The 17440-nt window shown below is 33.3% G+C and overlaps 1 protein-coding gene across 1 annotated transcript in view; it reads right to left on the bottom strand.

The window, feature by feature from the left end:
• The window catches only part of LOC119635281 (ATP-binding cassette sub-family G member 4), a 61173-nt gene that overhangs the window by 24392 nt on the left and 19341 nt on the right, over positions 1-17440 (bottom strand). Inside the window, exon 2 of the mRNA XM_038030015.1 lies at positions 12063-12850. Within this exon, the coding sequence (XP_037885943.1) occupies positions 12063-12373 (311 nt within the window). The 5' untranslated portion in view covers positions 12374-12850. The remainder of the gene's footprint in view (positions 1-12062; positions 12851-17440) is intronic.

Here is a 17440-nt window from a genome sequence, read left to right as displayed (position 1 = left end):
TAACATACGTCCGGACTAACTTAATATGTCCTCGCACCGTGAGAGGCAATTGGTACAAGGTATAATAATACTTTTGATAAATTAAATACAATAATTCCTCAACGTAATTCAGTTGTTACTAGATAAGTGACTTTCAAAGACCAAATCGCAGTCCAAGTGTTTATCTAGGGAAAAGGTTTTGTGCTTTTAATAATTTCAATCTTTCTCTCAAAAGAAGAATCAGAAGTGTTAATCTTCCAGACCGGTTTTCCACTTTAGGGACGTAGCGAAAGCACGCGGGAAAAAAATAACGCGACAATGTGATAGAGAAGCTTAGAAAAGAATGGTGACCGAGCTGAGACATAGCTAAGAATTATTAAACCGACAAATGAAAAAGCAAATGTAGCAGAAACGGAGTAAACATGCGGAGAAAGAAATGTGGTTACTCTGCCGCCTAAAAGGCTTAAATCTCCAAGTTGTGATTTTTTCTCAAAGTTTCGCTCCAACATTCCAAAGTTTGCATAATGTATACAAAATGTGAAAAAGTCAATCCATAAGAATTTTGCTGAGTTCTACTTTTCCAACAACAATTTATCATCTTCGAGAAATTTTTTAACCCGTTTAGGGACACTTGTAAAAACCTAAAGGATGGCCATAGTTTATTCTCAATGTCCGACTCGTTAAACAATGTCACGTTAATACTCCTCCATGCATGATCGGCCTATATAGTATTAAAGCAAAAATAATCAGCAAATTTAAAGTATAGCTGATGTGGATATATTCAGTACCATAGATAGCCAAGCGGTTTCGTCAAAGCTTAGATCGTATCGATCGGTATTGTATTCGCATATTGACACTTATTCATTAGTGTTTACCTAATTCGGCTGTCTTGCTGCTATAGCAGCTATATTTTAGTAGTATAAATATTTGTGGTAGCTCTACAAGTATCTTATGAAGTTAACCATGAGTTGTGTCCACTTTAAGGTTGGAATTTTTGTAACCAATTCGATATTTTATTTCTAATTACATAGTCAAGCAAAGTCAGCGTTCACGGGCTCATTGTTCAATACATTAGCGCCATACTTGCCCCATAGCTGTAGTGAATGGTTAGTCGGTGAAGGCTTAGGCAATATTTATCGATCAGGTAAGTACCCCGCCGCTTTCTGAACGTCGCTTTATTACTCGTACAGAAGATAGTGTTGGGTGATTAAACCATATCGACAAAAGGAGGAAAGAATATTACTGTAGATAGACAACTTGCTGCAAATGCCCACTTTTTATTATTTCTTCGATTAGATCTTGGGTGAGTGGCTCTAATAAGCTTATTTGGTGACAAATATATATATATATAACAAATTTGCTGTGGGAGAGTTTCAATTTGACTATGTGCGATATAAACTCACGAAAACCGTGATCAGAAAATATATTGTTTTCCTTTGGGACCAGCAACCAGTTACAGCGCCCGAATATGGCTGTAAGCATGGCTTATGACTTACGCCGAATAATATCACGAATTTAATTAAGCACATAAATGAATGCTTGAATTGACAAGCTATTGTAGATTTCATATCTCTGATCTAGAAATCTACAAACAGTTATAAACATAATATAGCATAACGGTCCAGTTATGCTTCGAACTAAAGTGGACTGCTTTCTATTCACGCGGTTCAATCATGTTTGCTCATGCTTAAGAAAACTCTTCCAGGGAATTGCGTCAGCTGTCTTAAGTAGACAGAACCTCTCCATTTCCAAGTTGGGAGACAATATTTACAATCCCCAGCACTTTGTGAAATGAACTCTTTCATCATCTGCCTGAGTGACCGATCCGATCTCGGCTAGCAAACCAATGGTGGTCGGTTCAAATTCCCAGCGCCGTACATTTAAAAACCTCAGATGCTAACGCTTTAGGACTTTAGTCTTTCAATTTATTTCTCTAATACAATAATAACTGTAGTGATAACTATTTAAACGAAAATTGTTGCTTGTGGACAATAAATGAAAATCAATAGCGTAGTACAAAGCCTTGCCTGGATACACAATATATTTAATTACTTCATCGATAACACCGAAATGCATTTTCATGACCTAAACTTTTTAGAAAGGTGATTGTTTTATAAACATGATATTTCGCAAAAACCTCTACGTTTTCAGTCGACGTTTTCAGCTTTTATGCAGCGTGCAAATGTAAATGAGCTTAGGCTCAAATCGGGGTAAGCTCCTAACGTAAGTTACTTGTAAGCCGTGAAAGCAGAACATGTTTACTTAATCGCTTGAAAAGTTCTATTACGGAATAATTTATCGAAAAGATGACAAGAGAATTGTCATTAACGGCGACTATCGTTTAAATCGTGTTCGTTTTCACCCATTGAATGATATAAATACAGTTTTTGTTTGTATCAAAGGTATGCGTGAGTTGAAAAGTATGTGCTTGCATGTACTGATATATTGAGGGAAATAGGGCACTGCTGCATTTTAAAATGCGAAGTATTTGTTGTAAGAGTATTTACAAAATATTATCAACTTTTTCTCAAACAAAAAATTCCTTTTTATTTCATGTAATTCATGTAATTTAATTAACAGGTAGATTACTAGACTTTTTTATAAAATTTTTTAAAATTATTTTTGATATTATTTTTGTTGTTGTTATTTCTTTACAATCAGCTCCTTATAATCCTACTCAACTAATTTGTTTTCTTCCCACTTCATGGACGATTGCATTGCATATTGAGGTATTAGAATTTGGTGTTACTCATACGCCCGCGAAATTTTTAAATTTTCTTTCATGTTGAAAGAGTGCCACTGCACAATAATACGCATTTAAAAGAGAAAGAAAAGAAAGTAAGGGAGGAGAAGACAACGATAATAAGAACCTACACGACAGGTGACATACTGCCTTAGAAAATGTACAATGTCTTTTTAATGGCGGATACCGGAAACTGTTACATCCGCGTCGTTAAATAATTCACATGCTTTCTTATGCATGCATTGTACGCCATTTGAGCTCAAATCTTAACGTTCTCACAATTCACGTGCACCCACATACATCTATAGATACTCGAAAAGCATAACTTACATATGCACACGTATAAAAATTTTAATACAATATTTATCGCTATATATGTACGCACACACACACACACACACACACACACACACACACACACACACACACAAACATACACACACGCTCGCGCTTAAAAATGATTGTTATGCAATATAGGCTGCGATTTATTTATGGTTTACATATACAAAATTTTTAAATTGAATTACACATGAGATCTGGTCACTTGATATTATAAATATTTAAATTCATTCTTCTTGCTGAAGTTCACCGTTATTTTTTTTTTTCTTTTTCTTCTGTTTTGCAGAAACAAGGTTTCGCATGAGAAACCCTTTAATACATCTTCACGCAAGTATTTGCTTTCTCTAATTAAATTTTAATGTTCTTTTATTATTTTCTTTACACTTTAATTGTATTTGTTGGCTTATTTTCATTATTATTTTTCTCTGTTTTTATTTTCATAGGTTTATATTTGTTGTGCATTATAAATGTGCACGTTAGCCCTTATGAACGAAGACTAAAATGCGGCTCATTCGGGATATCTACGTCAACATCGTTATCGAAAGATAGTCTGGGTTTGGTCGTTTCACACGGGGCAGGTATTTGGTACGGGAGTAGAGAGGGGAGTAGAGAGAGGATAACCGTATCGTGGTTTTTGTGTATGAGAAACTTTATGAAGCACGTGTGCGTGTGTGTGTGTGTGTGTGTGTGTGTATGTGCACACTGACAAACCAACATAGAATCATTTCCACATACAAAAGCCTAGATTCCTGCGTTGTTGTGTGTGTGTGTGTGTTTGTGTCATTGTTTTTTTGTATACGAGTTGTTACAAGTAATTCACATTAAAAAATCTTGGCCTACACACTATTGTTAAATGGTATATTTTTTTTTTCTTGTTTCCCCCCTTCTTTTTCCTATGTTAGCCTATTTGAATTTTGTTGTTCTTTTTTTTTGTGTCTTTCGTTTACGTACTCGGTTTATTCACGAGTTTGTCTCTGTATGTGTGCGTTCGTTCGCCATTGCGCATTAGCCAATATCTGCTGCAGTAGAAATAGTTTTGAATTTTCATTCAATAGTATGGATTTTTTTTTCTTTGCCACTTCTTGTTGTTTTTATAATTCATAGGCTTATGTGTGAGGGTTTGTTAATAATCCTTTAGGTCACCGTCATGTAAATTTTCACATTTGCACATATGCACGTTGTTCGTGTGTTTGTGTAAATATTAATTGAAAAAAATGCAAAAAAAAAAAAAATATCCGCCTTTAGCTTTGCAAACTTGACTGTCCTTTAGTAACAAACAAATGGCAATTTTCATGCGCTCGCAACAATGGGTTTATTTTGCTGTCATTTTCTATGCGTGGGATTATTAATTTCACTGTGGGGGAATTCTCATATTTTCCAAATTTTTATCTAAAATTTACAATTTAAATTATGTATAATATCCGTTCGCGCAACAACATAAGTGATGTTTAAACGTTACGCACTAAATTAGAGTTGTACTAAGGTTAGGTGAAACTACTTTCTCGACCTCGAGTTTTCTTTTTCCATATTCCATATGATATTAATCTCACCGAAAGATTTTTGTCTTTTTTTTTTTGTTTCGTATATTTATATATAGTGTTGATAAATTTTCATCCTATGTATGTCCTTGCACAACGATGTAAGTCGTATACGGTCACATTATCAATAAAAACAATATCGCTTTCAAAATTTCATATCGCTTTTATTAAAATTTATTATTGATAGCCCACAATGAAAGATAAGACATGAATGGATGAAATGTTTGTCAATCTGGACATATGAGCCATATATCTCTTTCGCTTAAACCACTCACACACACATTTTTACAATAAAATATAGTTTTAGACAAATATAAATCTAAGTTCAGGTTATTTCAAGCGAGTAAGTCGAGAAATTTGCGATAATTTTCTTACAAAATTCAGTTCTTAGTAAGTAGAGAAAACAAACATCCACTTAAACTGGCTTAGTTTTGGTCAGGCTGTCGCTCTATCTTGCAGTGGATTATCGTCATTCATGGACATAAATGGATTCATTGTGAGTTACATATATAGAATCTTTCATGTTTTAAAATAATCTGCTCATACAATCTGCTAACTGGCAAGTATGGTCGTAAGCTACTCTTATATCTATAATTGTGTTCACCGGTTGCGTTATAAGGATATTATAAAGTTTGTGCGGCTGGATGAAGCACTCGGAACGCGCTATTGCTTCAGAATAACTTTCAGTATCGCCCAAGCTTGTCTATCCGTCTTTCCACAATTTTTATTAAAATTCTTTATTCAGACATATTTTGGCCCAAGGGCGAACGCTATTAAAAATGGTTCTAACCACATCCCATATAAGGCCTTGCTTTGAAGAGTCGTTAAATGAGTGCCGGCTACATAGTGAAGGGTATTTAATAATGGGCTATGGCCCGCTATTGTGCTTTTATTTGTGTCTTTTTAAAAATTTTTTTTGTGACCAGCCACTAAGGATATTTCCCCCACACGTTCAGGCACGTTGGCGGGTAGGAAGAATTAAATAGAGTGGGAGGAAATAAGCCAGTAGTAAGTGCCTGTATGGTGTCTGTAAATAATTTTCTCTTCTAATGGTTTAATTAAAAAGGTTTTATGTAGTGGAAGAAAAAAGTTATTTGGATTTTGCATTAATATCTCTAAGAGTTGTGAGTTTGTTACGACATTAATACGCAAATGGCTTTTAGTTTTTATAAGGCCTTCATTCATTTTTTCCCGTATTGTTGTGAATATGATTTAAATTCTAGATAATTTAGTTTAAAAATATGAAATTTTAGTTCGCGGAGGTAAGCGGATTTTCTTGCAACTACGAAAGTAGTAAAAAATTTCATTCCAAAATTTGTTTTTTACTTTTCATTTGCAATTAAATTACATGTACATTTGTTTAATTTCTTCACAAGGTCGGAGGATCTCTAAATTAGAAAGCAGGACATGTTTTGTATACGAATACGGAAGTCGCTTTCTCTCCCTCTTTCTCTCTCTCTCTCTATCTCTCTCTCTCTCTCTCTCTCTCTTTATTCAAACAATATTCTGTATAGAATGAAAATAATCTTACCTTCTGATTGATGGTAAAGCAAACAAATAAAAGCTCTATTATGGGCAATGGCCCTACATGGAAGACCCTACGCCACTTCGCTTAATGCGGTTGTTCATATGACGATTTTTCAAAATATGATGTTACACGGAAAGTGATCGAAAAAGTGGCCCGATTCGAACCGATTCACTTTCAATAGCGTTCGTCCTTGGAACAAAACATTTCGCTGTACCAACGTTCATCAAAATTTAGGACTCAGAGATTGAATAGAATAATGCAAGATCGATAGGCAGGCGGAGAGACAGACACGCTTTCGGAATCATTTACTGAATCGATTAATATAAAAAGAAGGGGATCTGTCTCGATATATGGGGACACAAACTTATTACAGTCTTCTACCCCACATGTGGTGTAGTGGTGTATTACATTGCCCAACCTGTGCATGTTTGGAGATAAAGTAAAGTATTTTTTGCCTCACAACATCTAATCAATTATCTCAGGTATATATTGCATCTCGAATGGCTAACCGTTTCATTTCAATTTTACTTGGACTTCATGACGTTTCTTTTATATATACGGTTGCTTTTTACCTCACTTTCTCTCTCTCTCTATTCATGTATGTGGAGCACTGAATTTCTATAGAATTTCATAAAAGTGAAGCAATATTTTTTCAGAGATATAAATGAAATCGTATTTGTTCGTTCTTTCGCTATTGTTTTAATTTTCATTCAGAATAATATTTTATTTTTTTACTCGTTGGTATTGCGTTAGTTTTGTCATTATTATGTATACGAATATAACTTGTTTAACTTTGATTCTTTAATGCTCTTTTCTTATCCACCACCGAAGGGTGAGGATATAATTATTTTGCCATAAAAAAGGAAGCCTCAGAGACTCTAAAATATAGTATATATGTACATATATATATATATAATATAATCCTCATCAGCGTCAATTGTAAGTAAAAAATCATGAATATTTAATCACCGCGTTATTAAATCGTTTAAATAGTTTAATGTAATATGAAAGGTTTTTCAAAATTTATTCAACATAGATATAAATTATCTACTGATTGTAATGAAAAAAATAAAAATATTTCCCCCCGCATGCTTACATATCTTTGAATGAACAAACAAAACGACGATGGATTCTGTAAGTGTTTGACCTGCATATGGTTGCATGTCTAACAAAACATAAGGCAACTTTAGACACTTCTAAGTTATAAACTAGTTTTACACAAGCGTGACTTCATGAAATATGTACTTAATAATGCGAACCATAAATGAAACTGTAACACGGTTTTTTTCTTTTTTCTTATGTGAATAAAATGTAGTTTTAAAGACTTTGGTCACGCGATTCTAATTTTCCTTTTGTGCCGCAAAATAGTTAAATCTTGTAATTTTCTTTTGTCGGCTAATATTGTATTGATTCACGTCTTGCGGAAAAAAATGCAAAAAAATGGTCTAACGAACCAAACAAAACACTATTCAATAAGCAAAGAAATGCTAAAAAATGTTATAACATTATTTTTGGAAAAATACGCAAAGACTTCGATGACTTTAACACAAGAATTACCGACGTTTTTCTAGGGGGGGAAAGGGGTAATTGTCGTGAGAATTTACATAAGAAGACATCGTTTCACATATATACATCACTGGATCGATTAAAACCCACGTTTAAAAAATGCTTGCGATTATAGAGTTTTGAAAGTCTGTTCATTAAATCAAGAAAAGTTGCCGAAAAATTTTGAAACGTCACTTGGGGTATAATCAATTTTTTGAAGATCGAAAATTGAAAAGGCTCGAAATGACGTATGCGGCACTTCTAGTGTTAAAAAGATAGAATGCAAGCTTTTTTTCGTTATTTCACATAATTATAGGAAAACACGTTTATATAAACTTTGCTCTGTGTATCCCTTACACAAGCGTTACGTACGAGTATACCAAGCTTTTCGCTCATCGTATGGTTAATCGGTACTATTTTTGCATCGAAAATTGTGTAGAGTCCTTAAATAATTTTATAAGAGTAACTCCTATAGGTTATAAGCCATTGATTAAAATACCTTCAAATTTTCTTTTTCTCTTTTGATTTCACTGGAGCTTACTTAATTGGGAGGTCTTCACATTGGTTTTAAAACTTACTAAAATCTGCACAGTTTTAACGGCAGACGGATATATATAACAAACGCGATTTCGAATTCCATGCTGTTTAACATGACTCGTAAACTTTAGTAGTATACGTTTATTTTGGCCGTAGATTTATTTAAAGTGGATAAAAGTCTGCTTTGTCTATTAATTGCCAATGTATGCGAAAAGTATACTATAGTTTTTGAGGTAACTATTCCCTCAACGCAGATAAAGCATTACGTTCTTGTCGACATTACTTTTTGCACATACCGAGTGGAATTTTTGCAAAAAAAAAAAAAGAATTATGCATAGTATGTTATCGGTTTTTCTTTGAATCAATTTAATTACTAGTTCATGAAGTGCTGAATGCATCTTAAAGTTTTCATTTTGATATGTTGACTAAACACTTCCCGAAAATATGCTAAAGTCTTGTAACACTATGACATGAATTCGATAAACATTTTCTAAAATATTTCGTTTTGCCTTGCAAGGAAATTCTTAATAAAACCACAATTTTCTTATATATTGCTACATGTTATTGTTGCTGTTGTTGTTAATTTTCCGACAATTTGCAAACCTTTAAAACCTAAACTTTCGCATTTAATTCAGGAATGAGTCAATCAAAGGTACAAATTAAATATTGACAAGAATATTTTCAATATATTTTTTCACAAATTGGAAAATGTAAACTATTTTCATTGTTGAGCTAAGAATCATTAAGAATAAGCATTTATTTTGTACAGGTAGATATAAACTTAATATCAAGAAAGAAACTCATTAGTCAAGCAGCAATAAAGGGTTTTATCTGCAACTATTTCGGAGAAGAGAAAATTTTACGAAAAAGGAGACCAGCGTGAAGTACATTGTTTTAATTAAAATAAATGTCAGAAAAAGAAGAAGAAGAAGAAAACAGTTTTAATTAAAAATTTCTCCCCTCATTAGGGTATTGCGAACATGTGCGAACATATTAGATTTTAGCCGCTTTATGAAATTTCCATTAAATTTAAGCTTGAAAAGTAAAATTTTAATTATATATGTTATGCAAATGTTTGCCTACTTTTATATTAATTGACATTATTTTTTTTGCAGCCTAAGATAACATAAGTGATTTATGGGAAGAGAAATTTGAAAAAGTACTCGGACATGGGCAATAGATATAATTATTTTGTTAACACTTTAACCAGGCAATCGCGGACTTTTTCTCTTCAAAAATCTCGCACACGCGTTGCGGAATCAAAATGAGACGGCGACTTGTACATCGAACACAACGCAAATTGTCGCATAATAAATTTTGCGGAAAAATCAAAGTAAGGAACGAACAAGATTTCATTCTTATTCATTGTCGAAAAATTTTCAATTTTTATGCAAAAAATTTAAAAATTACTAAAATATCATCAAGTTTATAAACTAGAAATATTGCTGCAAAAGTACTCAAGAAATTCAATTAAGTTAAGAGGTAACGCGTCTGTGACAGTGTAACGAAAAGGGTTTTCTGATTCTTGCTTTTTGTAAGGAAGAAAAGATAACGGAAGAATAATAATTGAGGAGTTTATTAGGCATATACACGTATGTATATATATATATATATATATATATATATATTTAATATCAACCAATAACTCATCGGACGTCATCTATTTATGCAATATGGTGCGGGTCAGAAAGAGGTAAGGAAGAGAAAGAGATAGGGAGGTGGTAGTCGCAGCCCCTTGATCGTCTGCCGAATCGTTAAGAATTTCGCTTTTACAGACTTAGCCTTCATTACAGTTAGAACCAATGTAAATACTACCGCATTTTTTTGGAGAAATAAGACAAAATGACAGTACGTATATACATATATATACGCAATATCTTTTTGGGACTTTTCCTGCTCAAGGACCTCTGCGGCACTCGCTGTAGCAAATTCAAATTTGAATTAAAACAAATACTGACTTAATCTAGCTTCCTATATTTAGATTTTGACTTAGAAATTTTTAAAAGTATAGATTTTTATATGATTGGCAAGTGTTTGAATTGAAAAAATTCAATTTTTGACCGAAAAAAAAGCTTTATTGTATTAATAAAAACGTGAAAAAGTGCTATAGTGGACCATAACGCGCCACTGAATAACCTAAACCACTCTATTCATACGATGAGTTTTCAAAACGAGGCGTTATGTGGGAAGTAGTCGAGAACGTCGTGTAATCCGAACCACTGCCAATAGCGTTTGTCCTACGGCCGAAATGCGTCTTTGCATCAAGTTTCATCAAAATACAGTCGGACGGACGGACAAGTTAAGAATGATTCGTTCATTGTGAATCGATATAATGAAAGATGAGGCACAAGTAGTGCAGCCTGTGAAAAGTTAAAATAAACTTATCGAAAATACTCTACGTCACTGCGTAGAAAATATTGTTATGAAATTTGCTTTTCTAAGACACAGTCCGTTTCACTGGATCGTGGATATTTTGTTCAAGAGAAATAGACTTCAAAGCTCTTTTATTTGTAATTATGTTCCTTATGTTCACAATTTATTTTGGCCGTACTCTCACTTTCTATGTTCTTGCCCGACTAACTCTCCCTGCCACAAATATTCTACTTATATATATTTTTACAAGCATGTTACTATACCCAAATTCATGGTTTTTTTACCTAAACCCTGTTTGTTTTTTCCGCTAAAAAAAATTACTGAGCTGAAATTAATTGGGTTTGGGATTTTCGTAACAATATTCTAGAGAAACTGAAAGAAATTCGAATGAATTGTTTGAATTATGCTGCTTGCTGTCCGTATTTCGAGAGAAGGCATTTAAACTCTGAATTCTTCGTACACTGCCATACACCTTTGGTTCGAATATCAAATATTTTCACAATTTGCAATGTGATCGCACTTATAATTATCGTTTTAAGTGGTTGTTGACTATTTAAGGAACCATTTAAGCCAATAAAAGAAACATTGATTTTTTAAAAGCCTGCGGTTGCCTTTTAAGCTGTGTATTATACCACACAAGTTTCCACACAAAGTGACATACAAAGCTAGTATTAGTAACATGACTGCTTAGAGATTCAATTTTTTGAGCAGACGAAATATCTTCAAAGTGGATTCACTTTTGATTGTGTAGCCGATAGGCAGTTGGGGAAATATTAGACCAACGGGTAATTGTACTGAGTCGAATTTAACACTATTTTGTTCTTCTTGGTTATGCCACACTTCCTGGTGTTAATGTATATACAACTAAGTGATGTGTGTACAATATCTTGTCGAAATGATAAATTTTTTTCATTTCACACTTGCGCGACCGCACAAAAGCGAAGATTTGGATTGACGTGTATGCACATCAAAAAGCAAGTAACTGCTTAAAAACAGGTCAGTAATTTGATATCTTGTGTTACTAATGCTTTTAGCAATTAAGTAAGTTTTCAATTAAAAGTTTTTGCTTATCAAGTCAATTTGTTCGCATGCTTCAATGCACAAACTGATAATATGAACATTTTCAGCACTGTTCATTACGTATCTATCAGAATAAATGGGCCCACTAATAAATACTCTACACTACCCTGCAGTTACTTGCAGCTAGTTGCGGACTGCAGGTTGAATACAAGGAAACAAGACCGACAGACGGACAGATACTCGGTACTCGGACAGGTAAGCTTAAATCGATTCAAAAAGTGATTCTGAATCGATCGGTATAATAAAAGGGAGGGTATAACCGACAGCCGTTGTCGATGCTTTCCGTACAACTCCAGTTCGCCCAAACTTGTTATGGTCTTGTAAAACAAGTACATAGTGTAAGGTATAAATTTATTGCAATAATTTGAAAAAATTATTTTATACTACTTTTAAAGCTCACCTATGAATCAAAGCACCGTTTTTCAAATTGTTGCCAACAAAATTGGTTTGCTGCAATAACGGCAATTGTTGCTGTTGCTGTTGCTGTTGCTGTCCTAGTTGTTGTTGCTGCATTGAACAATTGACATTTAAATTCACGCTTGTCGGATTAATAACTGCCGCTACTGAATTTGGCATCTTTTGAAAGCTAACTGATTGCATGGACAAGGGTAAGCCGCCACCAGCTGCGTCATTAGCTTGGATAGGACGTACGATAGCTTCTACTGTATCATCCTTGCAAACCAGAGGCACGTTAATAACAGCATCATCCATATTTTTATTCAAGGATTTTACGCTTATTCAAGAGCTTATTGTGTGTTTACTACGACTTCGACTTGTTATAATTTTTTAAGCATTTCTTCCTTTTTCTTGTAGCTTTAATAATTTATTAATAATAATCATATTTTGCTAAAACATTATTTAAAAAAAAAAAAAGCAATATTTATTAATCCAATTTCTCATGGCTATCCTTTATGAATCTCTTAGTTCCGCTTTAGCAAATTATTTACGTCATATATACAAGAGAGAGTAGAATCGCTTTTATATAATGTTGTTATTAAAATGGCGTTTTTTTTTAAGTTTGTTGTTGCCTTTTTATGTTTCCCTTTCCAAGAACCGTTATTGCAAATCTCTAATTATTAATATAATATTTTTTTAGCATTCGCGATATATTATCTATTTAAGATTTGTTTTCATTTATTGTTGCTCTCTGGTGTTCAGTCATTCATTCAGGCAATATGTTGAACAGAGCTAAAAAAAAAAAAAACAAAAAACAGTAAATAAATAAATAAATTTAAATATATATAATTTCACAAAATGCAAAAACGCAATAAAAATTTCACATAATGTGCATTCTGTATTCGTGTGCAATATATCAGTGATGTATGAATAATGCGTTCGATTAGTGGTTAAAAGTATTTAACCTCTTTTGAACCAGACAAATAATTAAAATACAATTATTATCACTAGACTTTATTTTAACGTTGTTAATGCAGTGGTCTATTAAGGATTACTTTTTGTTTTGTACACCATTGAAATTCAACATAACTATACATGAGAACTAAAGAGATGAAAGTATATTATTTAATTAATCGTCACGCCTCTTATATCATATTCTTTTAAATTAATTTTTGCACCAAGTTTTTCTAGGATTGTTAAAGCTTAACGTAGCCGTGTTTTCTCTGATCCTTCTTCGTCGCATTCTGCGAAAAGGAATAAGTTGATCGGAATCGTATATGATATACAAAGTTTCATAATGAAGTCATAAAGCTTCCGAACTGCCTGCCTAAGAATCCACATGCGAAACATTTCCTTTCACAAAATTAAATTTTCTACTATTCCATGTAACGTTAGGATAATAGATTTTATTAATTAATTCATCTTCAAAAACGAATTTTAAATGCACATGATCACCATAATCAAGGAAAACCATTAACATACTTTGTATTTCATTGGGTGGGTCATCTGTTTCGCTAGTCTCTTCGTCATTTCAAGTTTGCATAAGTTAATTGCATCACTCCGACTGGTACTTCGTTAGTGTGACTGTCATTCCGTTAGTCTAATTATTACCCCGTCAGCTTGACCGTTACTTCGTCGGGTTGTCATTCGCTTTTTCCGAATTCTAGTCCATCAATCCTTGCTTACGTGTATATGTTCATTCGCCAGGACATGCGCCAGTCCCTTCATCAGACGTTAAACAGTCTTGTCTGTGTATGAAAATTGTAAAAAGATATCTCAAGCTTGGTGTACACATTTTCCCAAGACAAACTCTACCACACGAGAACGAAACTTTTAACTGAGAAGTTCAAGAGTTTACTAACATGATAACGTATTTAAGGGCTTAAGTAGATAAAGGATGAAATGGTATAATACGCTCCGTTTAGCTACTGTGGTTTAATATGCGTTTGCGAATTTTGAGAGTTTGCATTTGATACTTATGTAATACAGATGTAGGAAATCCATCGTATAGAATTTCATTCCATTTAAGAATTATTATTGTTTGGTTTTTTTTATCAATGATCAAGTCATTTAGGGAATGTTCCGGGCGACGTGTAGAAAAAAAAAGTGGGTAGAGAAAGACAGTGAATGTCCGCATCCTAATGGACGTGTGCCCAATCGGTGAGCTTTAGACCGCGAATTCGCGACGACCGCCTTGGCATTCGCGACTATTATTGTCTATGTGGCAGTCCAGAGCAAGCTTAATATTTTAGAAATCTACTATCATGAACAAGCGACGATCTATTGAAACAGCTGCTGCTGTTCTGAAGAGTGTTGAAAAGAGCCTATCAATCTCAATTGAATCTTGTGCATGTGAATTTTAGTTTAAAACAAAAAACTTCTCTGAAGACTATGCACAAACTATTGCATTTATATTTATCTCAAGTGCAATCGATGTACATGGTATGACGTGTACAAGTTGTAGCTTGCCTATTAGAATTACTATAAGTTTTCGGTAAACATTCTATGCTTGCGTAGATTAATTGCAGAAATCGACTGTGGAAATAGTTGGGACGGATTGTCAAATGCTTTCATGCACGCTATAAATGGAAACGATTTCGAAAAAACTCGAGCCCAATTTTTCTGTTCTGATTTTGACTAGAAGTTTACGTTAATCCAGAATCGCTGTTCGATTCGATTTTGTGTAAAAGGAGTTCTTTTAAAATAAATTTTTGACTTTCATTCAGCTTTGCTCAAAATGCATTGACTTATCAGTACGCTCCAGTTTTCTACTGACGATGAACATTTTTTTTTCTGTTTTAATTATAAAATAAACACACATGCAAAGCAAAAGCACATGTTAAAGAGTGTAGCGAAAGCATTAAATTGGCGACCCGAAAACAATTTGAGAGCAAAGAAGTTAAAAAGCCAAATTCATTTTAAAGCGAACTTTGGATACCAATCAGCTAAGGAAAGTGCATTGTAAAGCTTTTTGCTTGCTAATAGGCTCTTTTGTGCGAACAGTTTTCATATATATTGGGGTGAAATTTCATATGGATGGATATCTCTCCTATACATTTCCTATACATTGTGAAAATTTTCAAATTTCTTTGGCACACAGTAAGCAATACCGGATCAATGTATCATGTTTCAACATTAGTGCTGTGATTTTCTAAATATCGAAGCTTTTGTCCCAAAACGTTTGGATTGTAACGACTTAAAAACTCTCAGGCTTATGAAAAATAATATTTCTAATGATTTTGTTATATACATTTGCTTGTGTGCAAAAACACATTTGCAAGAGTAATGTGTTCTCATTCTTTCTAATGGTTGCTATAGAAAGTAATATTGTAATTTAGTACATTGCTGGAATATAAAACCGCATCTCATATGTTGCTTGCTTTACTTTAGCAGTTTACAAATGGTACCATTTTTTCCTTCTTTTTTTTTTTTCTAGGTTTAAGTCGTGGTAGAACAGTGCGTTGAAATGGAAATGGAAAAAGTTTAACAAACTTTAATAAAGAATCCTTAAAAAAAAAAAAAAAAAAAAAAAAAAACGTACTTGCATTGATTGGCACAGATATGAGGAATTCAATGAATCCTGGAAATATCATAAAACATTGTTCTAAAATACTTTCCACGCGCATAACTGGCATTCAATTTAAATATTCTCTTAAGTATTTTTATTTTTATTTACAAGATTCCCTATATATGCACGCAAAAGTTTCTACCTCAGTCAATCATAAACAAAAGTGCAAAAAAATATTGTAGAACAAAAACAAGTAAGAAAATTATATTCGGTCGCGGCCGAATCTTTTATACTCAGCATCGTTATCGTAAAAGGGACACAAGAAGTAGAAGAATTCAATTTTCATTCTCTTTAACAGGGAGTGGGTGAGGATGATTTTTTTTCATTTTCAAAGTAAAAGTTTTTGTTGTATGGGTGCGTAGGCGATCTCTTCATATTTGCGAAGGGGCTAATGTTTACTAGAGTTACTACACAATTGGGCAGACGAACAGATGGACGTTCTTAGGTGCATTTCATAATTGAATTGAATTCTGGGCGTTACAAATGTTATGATAAAATGAATATATCCCTCATCCCTCGGTGATGGGTATAAAAAATACATTCACTTTAAGTTATGTGTGCAGAGAAAATGTATTTTCGCATTTGTAAAGAAAACCTTAATCTACATTTTAACTGACGCATGAATACATGCCGAAAACGTTTAAACATATATATACTCATACAAACACATATATATAATGCTAAGTATGATAAAAGTTCTCTATACGATATTTGTGGTCTATTCTGTTCGCTTTGGGGCTATAATGCTTTTCGAATGGTATGCTTGTGCTGTTCCGAACATAGCATGAGGAAAGTAAAGAAAAATTATTTTGCAAAATTCCAAATTGTGTTAGTTTGAGTGACATAAATAAATAACAAGGATTATATTATAAAATATACAAGAGATTAATATGAAACATTAAATTAGCTTTAAAGTTGATACATGTTTTTTCTTTCTTGCTTCAATTACCGAAGTATTAATGACGAGATAAACACAATACTCGATTGTAATTGTTTCCAAAATAGCACAAGAGATTATTGAATAAAGTGCGAACACATAAATAAAATAAGATCTTTGTCGAGATATGATAAATGAATTCATCTGTAAAATATTGTATTAAAATTTTCGCCTCAATGCGCGACTTCGGCATCTATGAACACAAAAATTGCATAATAATTGCAAAGGGAAAGAATGAGCGAACAGATAAGTCTAAGTCGATCAGGAAGTTTGCGATCATTAACGATATACATAATAAGTTTATATGCATTTGAAGCCCGAATCAATATCGTAGTTATGTGTACCTGAAAATTCGGACAAATTAAGTGCAACAAGTAAGTTGAATGAAGCAACCAGTTTCAGCTGATGGAAACTGGTGGCATACACTTATCAGTAAATTAAAGCTCCCGCCACTCTCTCTTAGATACAATATGAATTTAGCACTTTTACTTATAAGATTGATTGACACACAACAACAGACACGAAAAAGTCCCTTTAAAGATGGATAATATGTCTGGAGTAGTGGAAAAATTACGCCGATAATTAATATCGGTTTTTAGTACGCATATTTAATCAAGGCCGTAAAGAAGACCTGAACAGAATTTTGCAATGAAAAAACAAAACAACAACACTTCTCACAATTACCTACAACAACAAAGGCATTCATTTAAGTCTTCGTAAGTTATACGGACTCGTGACCATACACAATTTTGTTTCGACTGAACGTGAGCGAGCATATAAATTATATACTAAAGCCCACACCGCTTGCATCTTGCAACATATGTGGGCATAACAAGCTGTCTTGGACGATCAATTTTTCGACTAACCATTAGAGAAT

The sequence above is a fragment of the Glossina fuscipes genome, unplaced genomic scaffold (genome assembly GCF_014805625.2).
Source record: "Glossina fuscipes isolate IAEA_lab_2018 unplaced genomic scaffold, Yale_Gfus_2 26, whole genome shotgun sequence".
Taxonomy (NCBI): Eukaryota; Metazoa; Arthropoda; class Insecta; order Diptera; family Glossinidae; genus Glossina; species Glossina fuscipes.
Note: the sequence above shows the minus strand (reverse complement) of the source record. Positions and strands in the feature narration are given on the sequence as shown.